The sequence below is a fragment of the Hemitrygon akajei genome, chromosome 13 (genome assembly GCF_048418815.1).
Source record: "Hemitrygon akajei chromosome 13, sHemAka1.3, whole genome shotgun sequence".
Lineage (NCBI taxonomy): Eukaryota > Metazoa > Chordata > Chondrichthyes > Myliobatiformes > Dasyatidae > Hemitrygon > Hemitrygon akajei.
In genome coordinates, this window is record NC_133136.1 from 97,119,008 (window position 1) to 97,139,181 (window position 20,174).

At 38.2% G+C, this 20,174-nt stretch overlaps 1 protein-coding gene across 5 annotated transcripts in view; it reads left to right on the forward strand.

Moving 5' to 3' along the window:
* ugt8 (UDP glycosyltransferase 8) overlaps positions 1-20,174 on the forward strand; it is a 124,993-nt gene that overhangs the window by 59,204 nt on the left and 45,615 nt on the right. For all 5 annotated transcript variants that reach the window (XM_073065155.1, XM_073065154.1, XM_073065157.1 and 2 more), the window contains one exon: positions 2,194-2,336. In XM_073065155.1, coding sequence (XP_072921256.1) covers positions 2,194-2,336 — 143 coding nt within the window. The remainder of the gene's footprint in view (positions 1-2,193; positions 2,337-20,174) is intronic.

A 20,174-nucleotide genomic window follows, 5' to 3' on the forward strand; every position in this document is an offset into this window, starting at 1 on the left:
ATGGTGAGAGGCCTTGATAGAGTGGATGTGGAGAGGATGTTGCCTATGGTGGGAGTGTCTAAGACTAGAGGACACAGCCTCAGAAAAGAGAGGTGTCCTTTTAGAATGGAGATGAGGAATTCCTTTAGCCAGAGAGTGGTGCATCTGTGGAATTAGTTGCTATGGGCAGCTGCAGAGGCCAAGTTTTTATGTATATTTAAGGCAGAGGTTGATCGATTCTTGATTGGTCAGGGAACGAAAGAATACAGGGGAAAAGGCAGGACATTGGAGCTAAGTGGAAAAATGAATCAGCCATGATGAAATGGTGGAGTAGACGATGAGCGAAATGGCCTAATTCTGCTTCTGTATCTTATGGTCTTATAGAAACATCTAAAATCTTGAAGCGTCTTGGTAGGGTGGATGTGGAGGCAAGGGTCACACTCAAAATAGGTGTTGCTCAGTTTAGACATAGTGTTTTTGTTTCCTTTGAAACATAGAAACATAGAAAACCTACAGCACAATACAGGCCCTTCGGCCCACAAAGTTGTGCCAAACACGTCCCTACCTTAGAAATTACTAGGCCTCTCTAAGTCCTCTAGTTATAGCCCTCTATTTTACTCAGCTCCATGTACTTTTGAGGATTTTTTTTTGAGGATCATGTCTTTGAGGATTATGTCTTTTGATTTCTTTGAATATAATTTTACATTCAAAGAATATCTAAAGAATACAAATTTGATAGCCTTCATTGTCTATGACACCGCCTATTTTTGACGTCTGTGAACTGACCTGCTGTGTTTTGTAGTTTTGCATCCAAATGGTTTATGTAAATGAGAAACAGCGATGGGTCCAGCTCTGATCTCTTGCATCACTAATTAGTCTTCCAGTTAAAAAAGTATCCTTTTACATTACACTCTGCTCCCTGCCATCAAGTCAATTATGTATCCACAAGCCCCCCTTTGCTATCCCATGAGATCTAGCATTCTATGGAGGGCATTGTCAAAGGCCTTACTAAAGTACAACATAGACAACGTCCACTATCCTGCCTTAACTTGAACAACTTTGTGAGATATAATTTCCCATGCACAAAGCCACAATGACTATCACAATGACTATCAGTCATTGTCTATCCCTCAGAATCACTTCTAGTAACTTCCCCACTACTTATGTCAGGTTCACTGGCTTGTAGTTGCTTGTTTGACTTTTTGTTTCTTAATGTAATTGAAGTACCAATCCAGCAAATTTCCAATGTGGTATTAAAGGTTAGCATACAGTTTTCTAAAATTACTGAGCTTGTAGCATCTTAACCCACAAAAGCAAGTCCTTTCAGCTGACCTCCCTTGATGACCTTGACACCTGTTCATACTTATCCCACTTGCTTAGGTTAGGACCATATCCCTCTGCCTTTCCTTCTCAAGTACCTGTTCAAATGACTTTTTAAACTTTGTAATTGCGTCTGCTTTCATGACTCGCTCTGGAAGCTTATTCTATATATTCACTGCTTCTATGCAGGAAAACATATCTCTCACATCTCCTTCAAATTTCTGCCCTGTTACAATCCGTTTCCTTTAGTACTAGATTACTCTGCCCTAGGAAAATGAGTCTGGTGATTTACCCTATCATATTTTATAAACCTCTTGATATCTCAGCATCCTACATTCTAGTAAGCCTATAATAAACCTATTCTGTCCTTATAACTACAGTCCTCAATATCAGGCGACATCATAATGAATCTCTTCTGAACTCTTTCTCTACTGCTTCCTTACCCTTCCTTTACCATTGCAGCCAGAACTATACATGACATTCCAAGTATCATCTATGCAGTGTTCTGTGCAACTATAAAATGATGGTCCTAATAGATGGTCGAAAGTTCTTAGCTATGTTCTTGACTTTGGATATTTCTTCATTTGAACTTTGCAGTGTAACAAAAAGATTCTCGATAATGATAGTCAGCTGAACTATGCTTGAGTTCCCTGCATTCACCCAAGCCAAATATGGATTGCCAGTCACAAAAGCCTTCTAAATCTCAAGTAAACAATGAGGTGTTACTAGCTTGAAATGATAAAATGTATAGGTCTTGGCCCTAGAATATGTCTCATCTTGAGGGAAAGTAAAGCTGAGAGCTGACATTTGATCAATATAAATCCATTGATGTTTTCTTTATCATGAAATGTCATGTAAATTAAACAAGAATTTGATGTTTTTTATATAAATCAGGACTTCATGATCTGGGCAGATGGTGCTAAAGATGAAGGCTTTGTTCTCGTATCGTTTGGAGCTGGTGTGAAGTATTTGTCAGATGAAGTTGCACATACATTGGCAGGAGCTTTGGCGAGACTCCCTCAAAGAGTGATGTGGAGGTATGTATATGGATAAAAAGTCAGTAATCGGCTGGGTGGAGTAATTATGGGTGTGTGGATGGTAATAGAATGGTGTTTGAAGTTGGGTGGAAGAAAACAGCAAAATTGTAGATCAGCAGAGTTGGTTTATAACTTGGGCATTGTTCTCATCTTGTATTTTAAATCCATTATGTTTTCTCCAAGTATTTTAATCTTGTCATTAAGGTCACATTATTAATTTTCATAAATAAATGTGAAAAGCATGGAAACTTGTACTGATTCAAGTAAGTATTAAATTGTTCTGTCTTTAAATCACAAAACCTGAGTATGATTTGCTATCAGATATGTTTTCACTTAAAAAAAACAAGTTAACAACAGCTAAACTTCCATATTATTATTCATGGGGAATCAGGGTTTTTGAATTATATAGATTCATATTGTTTTTTCTTGTACATAAAATAGTTTTTAATCATTATAATAATAAAAAAAATCATTTGTATTTTGTTAGCAATTATCACTTTTAGCAGAATTCAATTTCTTCTGTTCCCTCTGGAATATCATCACAGATCATTTGTTGTGGTTTTTGCTGTAAGAAATCGATCCATTTAACCTTTCAAAATGCAAGCAACTTCTGAAGAACAGAAAACATTTTTAGTTATACAAAGACATATTAAAAACTATTAGTGGCTGCTTTTGTTACTGGCAAAGACCCGTCATTGTTCTTGTCAGTAGCTGCCGAAGGTGGGATGGGGACACCACACTGCAACTCCTGAAGCTTAGGAGACAGATAGATACTTTACTGATTCCAGAGGAAATTACAGTGTTCCAGTAGTATTACAAGTGCACAGATATAAATATTAGAAGAGGAGTAGAAAGAATAAAAAATAAGTTACCACAAACAGTCTAGCAGGAGGGGGTCATCACTTCCTCGGCTATAGGTTGACTCATTATAGAGCCTCATGGCTGAGTGTAAGAATGACCTCATAGCATTGTTTAGAGCAGTGCAATTGTCTTAGTCTATTACTGAAGTGCTCCTCTGTTCAGTCAAGGAGGTATGCAGAGAGTGAGAAACACTGTCCAGAATTGCCAGGATTTTCCGTAGGGTCCTTTGTTCTACCAAAACCTCCAGTGTATCCAGTTTGACTCCTATATCAGAGCCAGCCTTTCTAATCAGTTTATTGAGCCTGTTGGCATCACCCTTGTTGATGCCTAACTATTGCTGAGTCATTGGAGAATTTCTGCAGGTAAGTGTGAGGGAGAGTGAGAAAAACATCTAGCCCAGGTAAGTGGCAGAGAAGATTATGACAGTGAGCCTAAGCAGGGGGACTAAGCTAAACCAATCCAGTATATGAGCCTTTTTTGGTTAGTTTTACTTCCTATGTATTGCTGGATAGCTCATTAGTTATCACTGACTAGAGCCCTGGTGAGGGGTCTTGGCCCGAAACTTTGACTGTTCTCTCTTTTCCATGGATGCTATGCTGAGTTCCTCCAGCATTTTGTGTGTGTTGCTTGGATCTTCAGCACCTGCAGAATTTCTCATCTTTGTGCTGCTGGTTAGAGTTCTGTTTCTTTGTGAGCTGAGCATTCTGGAGCTAATCAATTACTTTTGTTTACTTACTGATGTGACATTACAGATTTCCATGTATATGTGTTTATTGCTAAGGATTGCCTCTTGAACATAAATAATAAAATATTCGATAGATGTAATGTATTGTGAAATTGCACAAGGCATACATAGCTGACCTACCAGACATAGCTTGCTTATTCTTAAAAAAACTTCAGTGGAGTTTAAAGCCCTGGATTTAAGTCTAAGGTTAGCTCTATGGCTTTTTGGTGATCTAACTGGTATGGATTGAGAGAATACGTTTGTTTTCTGCCTCTTGGACATTAACAGAAATCTCTAAATCTTGACAAATGTACAGTATATGCATTGTAATCTGAAATTATTTGTCCTGTATGACATCACAAGCTATTATTTCATAGTATATGACAGGAGCTAGACTGACAGATGAAGTTTTTAAAAAATGACCCATCAAACTTGCCCAAAAACGTACACTATTGAAATACTGTGGCAATACAATTCCTAATTCCCTTGCACATCTGTAAATCTGAACTTTTATAATCTCTTGATAAAGGCAAAATGAAGCCAAGCTGGATGGAGTACTTGATGTTCTAGACTGTGGTTGTTGGGATCTCTAAGGCACTGACGAAGGTTGACATGAAGCAGTATAATTTAGCAATGTAATCGTATGCATGAAATTTATAACTTAAATGCCATGTCATTAAAACATAGCAATATTTAGCTGGACAGTGCTCAACCCATGAAGTATTATGTGATGAACTCAAAGCAGCAGTCCTGCAGTTTCTTCTTGTAAATTCAAATGTTCATACATGAGTAACAAAGGAATTTGATTGATAAAGAAAGTGCCTGTTGCACAGTAAATATGGCAGCAATAGTTTATATGTAAGAATTTTAGGACCTTTTGAATATATAGAAAGGAATAATTAATAGATGTTGAATTCATTTAGGAAAGCATTGGCTGGGAGTATTTTGTTAAGTATTTGTTTTTGCAAAAGAAATCTTAGAATGTAGAGCTGATGACTCTACTAGTATGGCATACAAGGAGTCCAAATGGACTGTTAGAAAATGATATTAGACAGGTGTTAATGGGGACAAAGAAATAGTGGATGAACTTGTAAGCATTTAGCTTCAGTCTTCACTTGGTAGATACTATACCAGGAATTCAAGAGTGACAGGGAGTAGAATTGACTGTAGTTGCTATTACTAAGAAAAAAGTCCTTGGGAAGTTGGAAGTTCTGAAGGTCACCTGAACCAGATGGACTGCACCACAGTGTTCTGAAAGAAACAGAAGATACTGTGGGGCATTAGTAATGATCTTTCAAGAATCACTAGTTTCTGGAATGGTTTAGAAGGAATGGACAATTGCAAATGTTATTCCACTATTTAAGAAGGGAGGAATGTCGAAGAAAAGAAATTATAGGCCAGTTAGTCTGACCTCAGTGGTTGGAAAGATGTTAGAGTCCATTATTAAGGATGAGGTTTCAGGGTACTTTTGGGATAATAGGCCAAAATCAGCATGGTTTCCTTAAGGTGGAATCTTGCTTGCCAAATTTTTGGATTTATTTGAGGAAATAACAAGTAGGATAGACAAAGGAGGGTCAATGGATGTTGTTTCCTTGGACTTTCAGAGGCCTTTGACAAGATCATGGTATTACAGATGTAACCCCGCCCCCCCCCCCACCCCCGTATCAGGTCTTGTATACAAACTCAGCTCATTAGCTAACTGCGAACAGCCACATGACTCAGTGGTGAGAAGACCACCTTTCATAAACAAATATATGTCTAAGGTCAGTATAATTTTGGCATCAACCAGACAGAAACATCATGATGTTACGAGTAAAGAAACCTAAATTTAACCGAATGCTATATAAATACTGCCCACACACAATTACCGGTTGGCAAGAAATAACAAGTCATACACCACATAAAATTATAAAGAAAGTAATTTACCAATTTCAGCTCTATCAAATAGTTAATAGGAAAAAGAAAAGAAAAGGGCCCATCACAGTTAAACCAGTTCAGTGTGCACATGACCATTGGAGGTCATACTGGAGTATTCAGGGGTGTATCTTGTGCTCACATGCTGGACCCCCACCTCGAACAAACTGGCTCTCTGTCTGAGGAGTATTGGCCCTTCCTCCTTGGAGCCATTCATTTGCAGAATGAAGTTCTGGCAACAGGGTCTCTCCTTCGAACACTATTCTGTGGCATCTTCCCTTGTGTCCTGCTCCGCAGCACCTCGCAAAAGCCCTTAAACCAGACTACTGTCCGTCACAAATCTTTCTCCGCCTCTTTCTCTCTAGAACCTTCTCTCGATCCCACCATCCTGATTGGCAGACAAGACACTCCTAAGTTGAACAACATAACTTCTTATCTTTAGACAAAACCTAAACATTCTACCAGCGTGACACACTGATTTTGCAGAAAAATAGCTAGAATGAAATACTTACAGAATAGCAGTAGAAATCTTAACCAGGATATTACACAGGAAAGATATCAGCATGGATAGAGGGTTGGCTGACTGGCAGGAGGCACAGAGTCAGAATAAAGGTGGCCTTTTTTTGATTGGCTCCCAGTGACTAGTTATGTACTGCAGGGCTGGGTGTTTGACCACTTCTCTTAGCATTATACGTCAAAGACTTGGATGACAGAATCGATAGCTTTATGGCTTAGTTTGTGGATGGTATGAATATGGGTGGAGGGGCGAGTAGTGTTGAGGAAGCAGGATATCTGCAGAAGGAATAAGACAGATTGGGAGAATGGGCAAAGAAGTAGCAGATGGAATACAGTGTAGGAAAGTGTATGGTCATGCACTTTTGTAGAAGGAATAAAGGTATAGACTATTTTCTAATCGGGGAGAATATTCAAAAGTCAGACAGATAGTTGGGACCTTCACGCTTAGTTTTACTTCATGGGCTGATTCGAAACTACAAAAATGGTTGCAGTGTCATGACTTCCGGTTCCTCCTTGAACTTCTTGGAATGCTAATGGTTTAAATCATCCGATCAAATGGAAAAAATATTCAAAGTATTCCACAGAATGAATGCTAATATTATCTTTGTACAAGAGACTCATGTGAGGAAGGTGAATAGTCAACGCTTTTTTAGGTTTTGGAAAGACCAACAGTATCACTCGAATTCCCAAGCAAGTAAGAGGCGTTTCCATTTTTATAGATTCTTCAACCTCCTTTATACACTATGAAACAATTTCAGACCCACAAGGTAGATTTTTGCTCATTACTGGTATACTTTTTAATCAAAAAGTTGTTTTAGTTAATGTTTATGCTCCAAACACTGATTGTCCTGAATTTTTTAAGTGTCTATTTACATCCTTTCCTAATTTGAATCAGTACATGCTGATAATGGGTGGAGATTTTAACTGTTGTTTAAACCCTTCAATGAATAGATCTGAGCCCACCCAAGCTCTTCCGAATAAATCAGCCTCTCTTATTGATTCCTTTATGATTGATTCTGGAATTTCTGAAATTTGGCGCTTTTTACACCCCAATGACAAAGAGTTTTCATACTTTTCTCATGTTTATCATAATTATTCAAGAATTGATTACTTTTTTATTGATCACCATTTACTTACAGATGTTATCAATTGTAAATATGACTCCATTACCATTTCTGACCATGCACCTTTGAAGCTATCTATTAAGACAATGGACTCATCTACTAATGCTAAATCTTGGAGGTTCAACTCTATTTTATTGCAGGACTTAGACTTTTTTAATTTTATTAAACAGCAAATTGATTTGTTTTTCTCAACAAATTCTACAGCAGAGATTTCTAGTGGAATTTTATGGGACACTTTTAAAGCATTTATTCGTGGACAGATTATTTCATACTCTGCTGGAGTTAGGAAATGAACTAATTCTAAAATATTAACATTGGTTGATAAAATCAAAGCAATTGATAAGATTTATTCAGTGACCCCCAGCAAAGAACTTTATAAAGAAAGAGTGGAACTTCAAATGGAGCATAGTTTGTTATTATCCTCTTCGATTGAAAATCAGTTAATTAAATCTAGAACCCAGTTTTATGTACATGGAGATAAGCCGGCAAATTATTGGCTAATCAATTGAAAACTGCTTTGGTTAAATGACAAATTACTAGGATTCGTAAACGAGATGGCACTCTGATATAAAGAATTATAAAAATCTTGAAAGGCTTTATTTATCTCTTTATGGTCGATCGTCAATCAGAATTTGTTAAGGATTCTTCTATAATAGATGAATTTTTAAGAAAATTGAATATCCCAAAATTAACAACAGAGGATAGTGTATTCCTAGATGCACCTATTATGGAAACTGAAATAAAAAAGGCTACTTTTTCAATGAATTCCAGTAAAGCTCCTGGTCCGGATGGTTATACTGTAGAATTTTTTAAAATCCTTTTCCTCTATACTTTCTCCTTGGCTTTGTAAAATTTTTAAAGATGCGTTAACTATAGGTAAATTGCCACAATCTTTTTATGAAGCCTCTATTTCTTTAATTCTTAAAAAAGATAGAATGTGCATCCTATCAGCCTATATCCTTACTGAATATGAATTTTAAGATTTTTAGTAAAATTTTGGCCACTAGATTAGAAAATATATTACCTTGAATTATTTCTGAAGATCAGACTGGATTTATTAAAAACCGCTACTCATCTTCTAACATTAGAAAATTAATTAATATTATTTATACTCCTTCACCCAAAATACCAGAATGTGTCATTTCCTTAGATGCTGAAAAAGCATTTGATAGAGTTGAATGGCCATATTTATTTAATATGTTGCAGCATTTTAATTTTAGTTCGAAATTTATATCATGGATTAAATTAATATACTATAAACCCTTGGCTTTGGTCTTTACCAATAATCAAAGATCTTTTTTTTCATTCATTCCGTGGTACAAGGCAAGGCTGTCCTTTTAAGTCCTTTACTATTTGACATTGTTTTGGAACCTTTAGCTATAGCCATTCGTGAATCACCTAATATTTTGGGTATTACTCGTGGGGAAGGAACGTATAAGTTATCATTATATGTTGATAATTTGTTACTATACATATCCGACCCTGAGAGATCTATTCCTGCTATTTCGTCTTTGCTTGCTGTTTATTTGTAACTTTTCTGGTTACAAATTGAATTTTAATAAGAGCGAATTATTTCCATTAAATATGCAAGTTCCAATTTATAAACATTTACTATTTAAAGTTGTCACAGATTATTTTACTTATTTGGGTATTAAAATGACCAAAAAACAAAGATTTATTTAAAGTTAATTTCTTACCTTTAATTGAACAAATTAAACAACTTGTTACCAGGTGGTCTCCATTATCTTTGTCATTGGTTGGTCGAATTAATGCTATTAAGATGATGGTATTACCCAAATTCTTATATTTATTTCAAGCATTACCAATTTTTATTCCTAAATCTTTTTTTGATATTATTGACTCCAAAATATCTTCCTATCTGTGGCAGAATAAAAATCCTAGACTAAGCAAAAAATATTTACAGAAGCCTAAGAAGGAGGGTGGTTTGGCTTTGCCAAACTTGAGATTTTACTATTGGGCAGTTAATATACGATATTTAATATTTTGGACACAAGAATCGACTATAGCAGCTTGCCCACAATGGGTAAATTTGGAATGTAAATCTATACAAGACTTTTCATTGTTTTTAATTTTAGGATTTTCACTTCCTTTTTCTTTATCTAAATTGAATAAACAAATAACTAATCCTATAGTTAAACATACATTCTGAATTTGGTTTCAATTTCGTAAATTTTTTGGCTTGAATAAGTTCATCTTATCAAGCCCTATAATATCTAACTTTCTTTTTCAGCCCTCTTTTATGGATCAAGCCTTTTGTTTTATGGAAAACAAAAGGTATAACATGTTTTCGTGATCTATTTTTAGATGATAGCTTTATGTCCTTTGAACAGCTATCTAATAAATATAATTTACCTAAAACTCATTTTTTTAGATATTTGTAAGTTAGAAATTTTTTGAATAATGAGTTACAGTATTTTCCGAAACTATGTCCATCGGACATTACGGAAATTTTTTTAGCTCTGAATCCTTGTCAGAAGGGTTTAGTAGCTGTCATTTATAATATGATCATGAAAATACAGCCAGAAGTATCAGAAAAAATTAAGAAGGAATGGGAAAAAGAACTTCATTGTTTTATACCCACTGAGTAGTGGGAGAAAATTTTACAATTAGTCAATTCTTCTTCTATTTGTGCTAAACATGCCCTAATACAATTTAAGGTTGTACATAGAGCTCATATGTCTAAGGATAAACTTGCTCGATTTTATTCTTATGTTAATCCAACCTGTGACAGATGTCATTCTGATGTTGCTTCATTGACCCATATGTTTTGGTCTTGCCCTTGTTTGCAAAATTACTGGAAAGATATTTTCAGTATTATTTCAACAGTTCTGAATATCAATTTCCAACCGCATCCTATTACTGCAATTTTCGGTTTACCAATGGTGGATAATAGTCGCTTATCCCCCTCATCTCGATGGATGATTACATTTGTTACATTAATGGCTAGAAGATCTATTTTATTGAATTGGAAATAAATTAATCCTCCAACTATATTTCAGTGGTTTTCTCAAACTATCTCTTGTTTGAGCTTAGAAAAAATTAGAAGTGTTGTCTTTGATCCTTCAGTTAAATTTGAAGAAACTTGGAGACCATTTATTCAACATTTTCATATGAGTTAAATTGTCTTTTCCTAAACCTCACTTTTATTATCCTTAATTATTTGGATGGAGGTTCGGAGTTATTGGCACTACTGTATATATTTGACATAATGCAATGGCCCATGTTGGTTAGTTTTTTCTCTCTTTTTTTGTTTTTTTTTACTTTTGTTCGCAATTACCATGAGTTTGGGAGGTTATTATATATTGATTATCATCTATTTGAATGTCTATTTAAACTATTAACTATGTACTCTCAAACTCTCTGTATTCGTGTTTCATTTATGTTTGCTTAAAAATTAATAAAAAGATTTAAAAAGAAAAGAAAGATAGTTGGGACCATAGCAAGGTTTAATTGACACAAATTCTGGATTTTGACTCCTTGGTTTATGATGAGTTCTAGTTCTGATTTTATGTTCCTGCTTTTGGGCAAATTTTGAATAAGGGCAGCCAGCAAATAATGAACACTGAGCTGAACTGTACAGAAATGTGCCTTTTTATGTCCTGTATTCACGCTTATTTCTTCCCATATGCACAGGTTGATTCCACGGTTGTTCTTTGTTTTCATGACTGTTTGTGGGGAAGATGAATTGCAGGGTTTTTTACTGCATACATACTTCGATAATGAATGTACTTTGGACTTGAGTCCTCATGCAGGACTCTCTAAACATTAATTTGCAGATTGAATTGGAGATAAGGAAGGCAAATGCAATGTTTGCATTCATTTTGTAAGAGGACTAGAATACAAGAACAAGGATGCTATAGTGATGCTTTATTGGTCAGACCACACTTGGCAAATGGTAAGGTAGTTTTGGGCCCCTTATCCAAGAAAAGATATGCTAGCATTGGAGACGGTCCAGAGGAGACTCATGAGAATGATTCTGAGAATGGAAAGATTAATGTATGAAGAACATTTGATGGCTATGGGCCTGTACATGCTGGAGTTTAGAAGAATAAGGAGGGATCTCAATGAAACCTATAGAATACTGAAAGGCCTAGAGATAGAGAGGATGTGGAAAGGATGTTTCCTATGATGGGAAGTGATCAAACACCAAGACGTATAAAAATGCTGGATGAACTCAGCAGGTCGGGCAGCATCCGTTGAAAGGAGCGGTCAACATTTCAGGCCGAGACCCTTCGTCAGGACTAAAGGAGGGGGCGGGGCCCTATAAAGAAGGTGGGGGGGGGTGGAATGTGCCAGGTGAAAAACCAATCAGAGGAAAGACCAAGGGATGGGGAAGGGGAAGCGGGGGGGGGGGGGGGGGGATAGGCAGGAGAGGTGAAGAAGGAATGTAAGGGGAAAGCACTATGGGTAGTAGAAGAAGGCAGAGTCATGAGTGAGGTGATAGGCAGCTAGAAGAGGAGACAGAGTGAAGGTGGGATGGGGGAAGGAAGAGGGAGGGAATTACCGGAAGTTGGAGAATTCGATGTTCATACCAAGGGGCTGGAGACTACCCAGATGGTATATGAGATGTTGTACCTCCTTCCGAAGTTTGGCCTCATCATGGCAGTAGAGGAGACCGTGTATGGACATATCCTAATGGGAGTGTGAAGGAGAGTTGAAGTGAGTGGCAACCGGGAGATCCTGTCTGTTGTGGCGGACGGAGTGTAGGTGCTCGATGAAGCGGTCCCCCAATCTGCGTCGGGTCTCGCCGATGTAGAGGAGGTCGTACCAGGAACACAGGATGCAATAGATGACCCCAACAGACTCACAAGTGAAGTGTTGCCTCACCTGGAAGGACTGTTTGGAGCCCTGAATGGTGGTAAGAGAGGAGGTGTAGGGACAGGTGTAGCACTTACGCTTGCAGGGATAAGTGCCAGGTGGTAGATCTGTGGGGAGGGACGTGTGGACCAGGCAGTCGTGGAGGGAATGATCCCTGCGAAAAGCAGAGAGGGGTAGAGAGGGGAAGATGTCCTTAGTGGTGGGGTCCTGTTGAAGGTGGCAGAAGTTGCGGAGGATAATATGCTGGATCCGGAGGCTGGTGGGGTGAGGACAAGGGGAACGCCGTCCCTGTTGTGGTGACGGGAGGATGGGGTGAGGACCGAAGTGTGGGAAATGGAGGAGATGTGGGTGAGGGCATCATTGATGACAGCAGAAGGGAAATCACGATTCGTAAAGAAAGAGGACATTTGGGATTCCCCTTGAATGGAAAGCCTCATCCTTGGAGCAGATGCGGCGGAGACAGAGGAACTGGGAATAGGGAATAGAATTTTTGCATTTAGCAGGGTGGGAAGAGGTATAATCAACGTAGTTATGGGAGTCAGTGGGTTTATAGAAGATGTCAGTGGACAGTCTATCTCCAGAGATGGAGACCGAGAGATCGAGAAAGGGGAGAGAAGTGACTAAGAGAGATGGACTAAGTGAATTTGAGGGCTGGGTGAAAGTTAGAGGCAAAGTCGATGAAATTGACGAGCTCAGCATGGGTGCAGGAAGCAGCACCAATGTGGTCGAATGTATCGAAGGAAAAGTTGGGGAGCAGTACCAGTATAGATTTGGAGCATAGACTGTTCCACATAACCCACAAAGAGGCAGGCATAGCTAGGGCCCATGCGAGTGCCCATAGCTACACCCTTGGTCTGAAGAAAGTGGGAAGAGCTGAAAGGGAAGTTATTAAGTGTGAGTACCAGTTCCGCCAACCTGAGGAGTGTGGTGGTGTTGGGGAACTGGTTAGGTCTATTGTCCAGAAAGTAGCGGAGGACTTTGAGTCCTTCTTGATAGGGAATTGAAGTGTATAAGTATTGGACATCCATGGTGATAAATGAAACACCAAGTCCTGCAGTACATAACTAGTCACTGGGAGCCAACCAAAAAAGGCCACCTTTATTCTCACTCTGTGCCTCCTGCCAGTCAGCCAACCTTCAAAGGGCAGAGCCTCAGAATAGAGGTACGTCTATTTAGAACAGAGATAAGGTGGATTTTCTTTAGCCAGATGGTAGTGAATCTGTGAAATTCATTGCCTCAAATCTCTGTAGAGGCCAATTTATTGGGTATATTTAAAGCGGAGTTTGATAGGTTCTTGGATGATTGGAGATCAGTGATGATTGGAGGGTAGCATTTTTTAATAATTTGTATAAGAATAGGTGTATGGATACCCTGGGAATTATAGACCAGTGAGTCTTATGAGTCTTGCTTCAGTAGTGGGCAAATTATTGGAGAGAATTGTTAGAGGCAGGATTCTCAGTATGAATATTTGGAGAAGCATAGTCTGATTGGAGATAGGCTTTCTTAAATATTGGTTATGCCTCACAAGACTTACTGAGTTCTTTGAGAATGTGACAAAACACATCGAAGGTAGAACAGTGTTATGGTGTAAATAGATTTTAATAAAGTGTTTGATAAAGTTCCCCATAGTAAGCTTATTCAAAAAGTCAGGAAGCATTGGATCCAGGGAAAACTGGCTGTGTGTATTCAGAATTGGCTTGCCCATAGAAGGCAGAGTGGGGTAGTAGATGGAGTGTATTCTGCTTGGAAGTCGGTGACGAGTGTCTGATCCGCAGGGATCTGTTCTGGGACTCCTACTCTTTGTGATTTTTATAAATAACTTACATGAGAAGGTTAAGTTTACAGTTAACTCCAAGTTTGGTTGAGATGTGGATAGTGTGGTAGGTTGCTGTATGATGTAATGGGACATCGATAGGATTCAGAGCTGCGCTGAGAAATGGCATATGGGGTTCAATTCAGAGAAGTGTGAAGCAATTCATTTTGAAAGGTCAAATTTAAAGGCAGAATACAGGGCTAATGGCAGGAACTTTAGCGAGTTCCTGAGTCGAGGAACAGAAAGATCTTGGGATCCATGTTCATAGATCCCTCGAAGTTGCCGAGCAAGTTGATAGGATGGTTAAGAAGGCGTATGGTGTGCTGGCATTCATTAGTGGGGAGATAACTCAATTTAATGTTACAGCTCCATAAAACCCTGGTCACACCACACTTGGAATGTTGTGTTGAGTTCTGGTCACATCATTATAGGAAGGAGCGGGAAGCTTTAGTGAGGGTGCAGGATGCTAACTCGACTAGAGGATATGTCTTATGAAGGTAGATTAAATGAGCTAGGGGATTTCTCTTTGGGATGAAAGAGAATGAGAGATGACTTGATAGAGGTGTTCAAGATGACAAGTGTCAGAGATGGCCAGAGACTTTTTCCCAGATTCAAAATGGCTAATCCAAGGGGCCATCATTTTAAGGTGATTGGGGGAAAGTGTAGGGGGTATGTTAGAGGTATGTACTTTACAAAAACAGTGGTGGGTGTATGGAACACCTTGCCAGGGATGGTGTTCAAGGAAGATACATTAGCAGCATTTCAGAAACTCTTATATAAGTAGATTGATGATAGATCAATGGAAAGTTGTGTAGCAAGCAAGGGTTAGATTGATTTAAGAGTAATTTAAAAGGTCAGCAGAACATTGTGGACCAGAGGCCCTATACTTTGCTGTTTAATCTATGTTCTAAATGGACAAAGGCTTATTTAAAAACAGAACAAGGATTTTGAACGAAGGTTGTTTCTGGGACTTGAAACCCTGCATTGTAGGGAATGAATGAATATGTTAGGACTTTATTCCCTTGAGCATAGGAGAATGAGGGGAGATTTTATAGAGGTGCTCAAGATTGAGGGGTATAGTTGAAGTAAATACATGCAGCTTTTCCCCCCGAGGTTGATGAGACTAGGTCTAAAGGGTCATAGGTTTAGAGGTAAAGGTGAAATATCTAAGGGGAACCTGAGGCTGAACTTCACTCTGATGCTGGTGCAAGTGTAGAATTTTGCAGGTTCTGTTGCAACATTTAAGAGATGGGAGAGAGATGGTCCAAGTTTGGGTAGATGAGACTAGACAGAGAAAACAGGTCTAGATGGGCTGAAGGTCAGGTTTTTGTGCTGTAGGTTCTATGACTCTAACAGGATGCAAAAACGGATATTTACTACATGTCATTCAGGGTGATAGCATAATTGAATGGAATTTAATGTGGGGGAGAGGGACAACTGCCTTTTGGACTATTAAATGTTTATAGTTGCAGTTTTTTGCTGATGGAATGTTACTAACATTTTTCAAGGAACTTCATTCACATGCTTATCCTATTTTTGTTGAAACCCTGTTTTGAGACCTAATATTTGGTAAGACTGAATTGAATTTTCAGGTAATTAATTTTGAAAATCTCTAATATTGACAATGAAATGGCCTTCTATAGATTTTCATTGCACATTTTTCCTTTGGGAGTGCATCGTAAGTGAAAAGTGTATCTTTTGCTTTTGATGTGCAGTCAACACCAAGTAATCAGCATACTGTAGCTGTCATTTATATTCACTTTCCTTATTTATATTTTATTTGGTGTGTAATGGATATTCCAGTTACTTCAGTTTCAAGAATGGAATTTAAACCTCCATAAAGTTAATTGATTCCCTAACAGTTCCATTTATATCGGAATGAGTCATGCAGGAACTTAGATTGTGCTTATTTTTCTCTTCCCTTTTTAAAAAAAAAAAGTGTACATTTTTGATCCATTATTTGTTCAATATTTTATTTTGGTTTAATTACCATGTTAAAGTGTGGGTACTTTGGTGCCTGCACATCTCTTTTAAAATCTGAAGTGTGCCCTCCCTCTACTGCTTATCATGGGTGTTATAGCATCTGCTGCAAATAGATTGGACAGATACCGTTTACATAATTTTAATAACTTGATTATCAGGATCATGGTAACTCTAGAATTTAATCTAAGCCTTTTAAAGTGTGGTACATTTTGCTACAAATTGCATTATGATAATAATGGGAGGCACTGGAACAAAAGTAAAATTTACACTATTTAGGTCCTTAATGTTTTCTTGTGCATTCATTCTTCCATCATTTCTGGTCTATTCTCAATCTTCAAATCATGTCAGTGACCTGCTCCCTCCTCCTCAAGAAAGTCTAGTTACAGCAGTCTGTCTATTTTTTAAAGTTAGTGAAATTTAGGGAAATAACACTGATAAATGAAGTAGTGCAAAAGAAACATAAGTGGGGAGGGATAAAAGAATTGAAAAGACCTTGCCACCATATTCCGTCTTTCTTATTACCTCCTGATCAGCAGTCTATTCTGTTGATTTCCACTCACTGAGAGTTGGTATAAGTTAACAAGGAAAGATTGCTGTGAAACAGTTTTCTACCAGATTAAGGACACTGAAGTAATTGTGCAGTCATGTGACAAGATTAGTTAAATTGAATGTGATTATCTTTCCATTTTTTAGCTAATCTAGCATACTTTTCAGAAGGAAATTAATTGTAAGCCTAAAGTCCACTTTATCAATAAAACATTGCAGTGACAGATATTTTTTGGACAACACTTTCTAGTGGTGTTGGTAATATAATATTGCTATCTTTTGGTAGATATTGAACATTTTGTTCAATTGCCTTAGTGTTTTCTTTCTGTAACTGGATCACTTGAAGTGTAGATTTCAGCTAATAATCCCCAAAAATACAAGTACTAAAATTGAGCAAATCACTATTGTTCACAATTGGTCAACCTTTGATTCACTTTGGGTATGACTGAACATTTCCTGTCCACTAACTCACCAGTTATCAGATCCCTCTACTAATACTCGGAACAACTTGAAATCAATCCATGTGGATCACTTCTCTGCCCTAGTCAAGTCCCTTGTTTGTTTTCTAGCCAAATGTCTGTTTATCACAGCTGCCACCTGCTGACAATGAGTCAATCTAATAGGATAAAGAACCGAGCTGGCTGGATCTAACCTGGCCCGGACCCAATGCAACACTTGTCAGGCTCGGGTAGCCAGGCAATCTTATGTAGTATGTTAAACTACAGCTGCTAAAATTAATTCTATATTCTTCAAATTTCACTAACAGTAGAATTCTATTATAATCTATTTGCTTGATACAACATTTTCTGACAAAGTACCTATACTCTGTCTCTGTGATGTTATGAATTTTGCAGTTTACCATGATGCAATTTGTTGCCAATTACTATTGAACCATGTATTTTCCTAGTTGTTCTTTCAGGTGCAGTGTAAACATTGTCTGGTTGGGCAATAATTGCCATTCAGTATTGATGTAATCTAATTCCAGTTCATTTGGACACATCAAGATGAGTACATTTTGGTTCAATTAAACAGGTACCCTAATTAGCTGAAGTTTCATGAAAATAGTTTAAACGGTATAAAAAAAAGACCAACTACCATTTAACTGAGTAACAAATTACAAAGTGAAATACAAAACAAATTAAAACTCTACAAGTACTACGACAGTACTATAAAACTGTATTAGTTTCTAATAGTTATCAGCAGTCCCATGCTGTGATAATCTAACTGTATGTAAATGAATGAAATCAGCACAGACAGCTAGTACAAATAATGGATTGCCGTCGTACAATGTTTTGACCGATTGCAGTTTCCAAATCTTCATTTTCATTGTTACATACAAGATGATTATTGATAGCTTCAAATTCTTCATAGTTCTTAACTTGTTAAAATAGTGAAATTATTTTGTTTTCACTCCTGGCTGCAAGCTTGAATAGTTGAAACCATGGTGAGCCAAACAGTTCTGAATTGTCTTACTATTCATTTCTCACCAGCTATCAGTGACCCAAAATCACTGCTTTTTGAACACAAACACACTCAACTGATGCTATTTAAAAATTGTTTGCTCTAAGCATGTTGTTCTCAGGCCACACGAGTATCAGCTACTGACAGAAGCTGTTCAGCAACAATTTGCCTGGCCTAATTAAGCACATGGTGTCCAAAATAATCTAAGGGAATCTTGGCTATTTTCTTGATTAGTTTTTGTTCATTAAAAGTTGCCCCAAAGAAGCAGCTGCCCTGATTAACTGATGGCCCAGTTAACCAGAATCCACTGCACTTTTCTGTTTCTGACTAAAGTACATTTAAATGAAATCTGTAATATATTCATTACTATGAAGGATATTGACAACTATAGGGAGAAAATTATTGATTTAATGTGACACAAAACTTTCCCTTATACAGTTCATTATTTGACTGGCAGGTGTTTACAACATGTGAATGGTATGTGTGTATTGCATTGTAATTGCCCCATTAAGCTCATATCTGCATACCTCAACTCTGTTTTATCCCTAGTTCAGTCCCTACATCCGAGACACTTCACACACTTTGGATCTTTTCAATAGTTTCAAGTTCCTTGGTGCCCATCATCTTGTTTTCACTATGGATGTCCAGTCCCTATACACCTCCATCCCCGACCAGGAAGACCTCAAAGCTCTGTTTCTTTCATGACACCAGATCCAACCAGTTCTTCTCTACCACCACTCTCCTCCGTCAAGTGGAACTTGTCCTCATTCTTAATAATTTCTCCTTTGGCTCCTCCCACTTCCTTCAAAGAAAAGGTGTAGCCATGGGCACTCGCATGGGTCTCAGCTATGCCTGCCTTTTTATTGGCTACGTGGAACAGTCAATGTTCCAAGCCGACACTGGTGACCGTCCTCACTTTAACTATGCTACATCAACAACTGTGTTGGTACTGCTTCCTGCACCTGTGCTGAACTCATCGGCTTCATCCACTTTGCCTCCAACTTCCATCCTGCCCTCAAATTTACCTGTTCCATTTCTGACACCTCCCTGCCTTTTCTTGATCTCTCTGACTCTTTCTCTGGACAAAGCTTACCTATTGATGTCTGTTATAAACCCACGGACTCTCACAGCTACCTGGACTATACCTCTTCCTACCCTCTTACTTGTAAAAGCGCTATCTAACGGACTCTGTCTAACTCTGTCTAACGGGCTCAGTCTAACCTGTCTCTGAATGTGAACAAAACAAAAGAGATGGTTGTTGACTTCAGAGGCCATGGAGTGACCACTCTCTGCTGAACATTGACGGCTCCTCTGTTGAGATCGTTAAAAGCACCAAATTTCTTGGTGTTCACCTGGCGGAGAATCTCACCTGGTCCCTCAACACCAGCTCCATAGCAAAGAAAGCCCAGCAGTGTGTCTACTTTCTGCGAAGGCTGAGAAAAGTCCTTCTCCCACCCCCCATCATCATCACATTCTACAGAGGATCTATTGAGAGCAACCTGAACAGCTGCATCATTGCCTGGTTCGGGAGTTGCACCATCTCGGATCGCAAGACTGTGCAGCAGTTAGTGAGGTCAGCTGAGAAGATCATCGGGGTCTCTCTTCCCACCATTACAGACATTTACACCACATGCTGCACCTGCAAAGCAAACAGCATTGTGAAGCCCTCATACAAACTGTTCTCCCTCCTGCCATCTGGCAAAAGATACTGAAGCATTTGGGCTCTCACGACCAGACTGTGCAACAGTTTCTTCCCCCAAGCCATCAGACTTCTCAATACCCAGAGTCTAGACTGACATCTACATCACTTATTATTATATTGAAATTTGTCCTCTACTGTGTCTATTGTCTTGTTTATTATTTATTTATTATTGTACTGCCCTACACTGTTTTGTGCACTTTATGTAGTCCTGTATAGGTCTGTAGTCTAGTGTAGTTTTTGTGTTGTTTTACGTAGTCTAGTGTAGCCTTGAGTTGTCTCACATAGTCTAGTGTAGTTTTGTGTTGTTTCATGTAGCACCAGGGTCCTGAAGGAACGTTGTTTCATTTTTACTGTG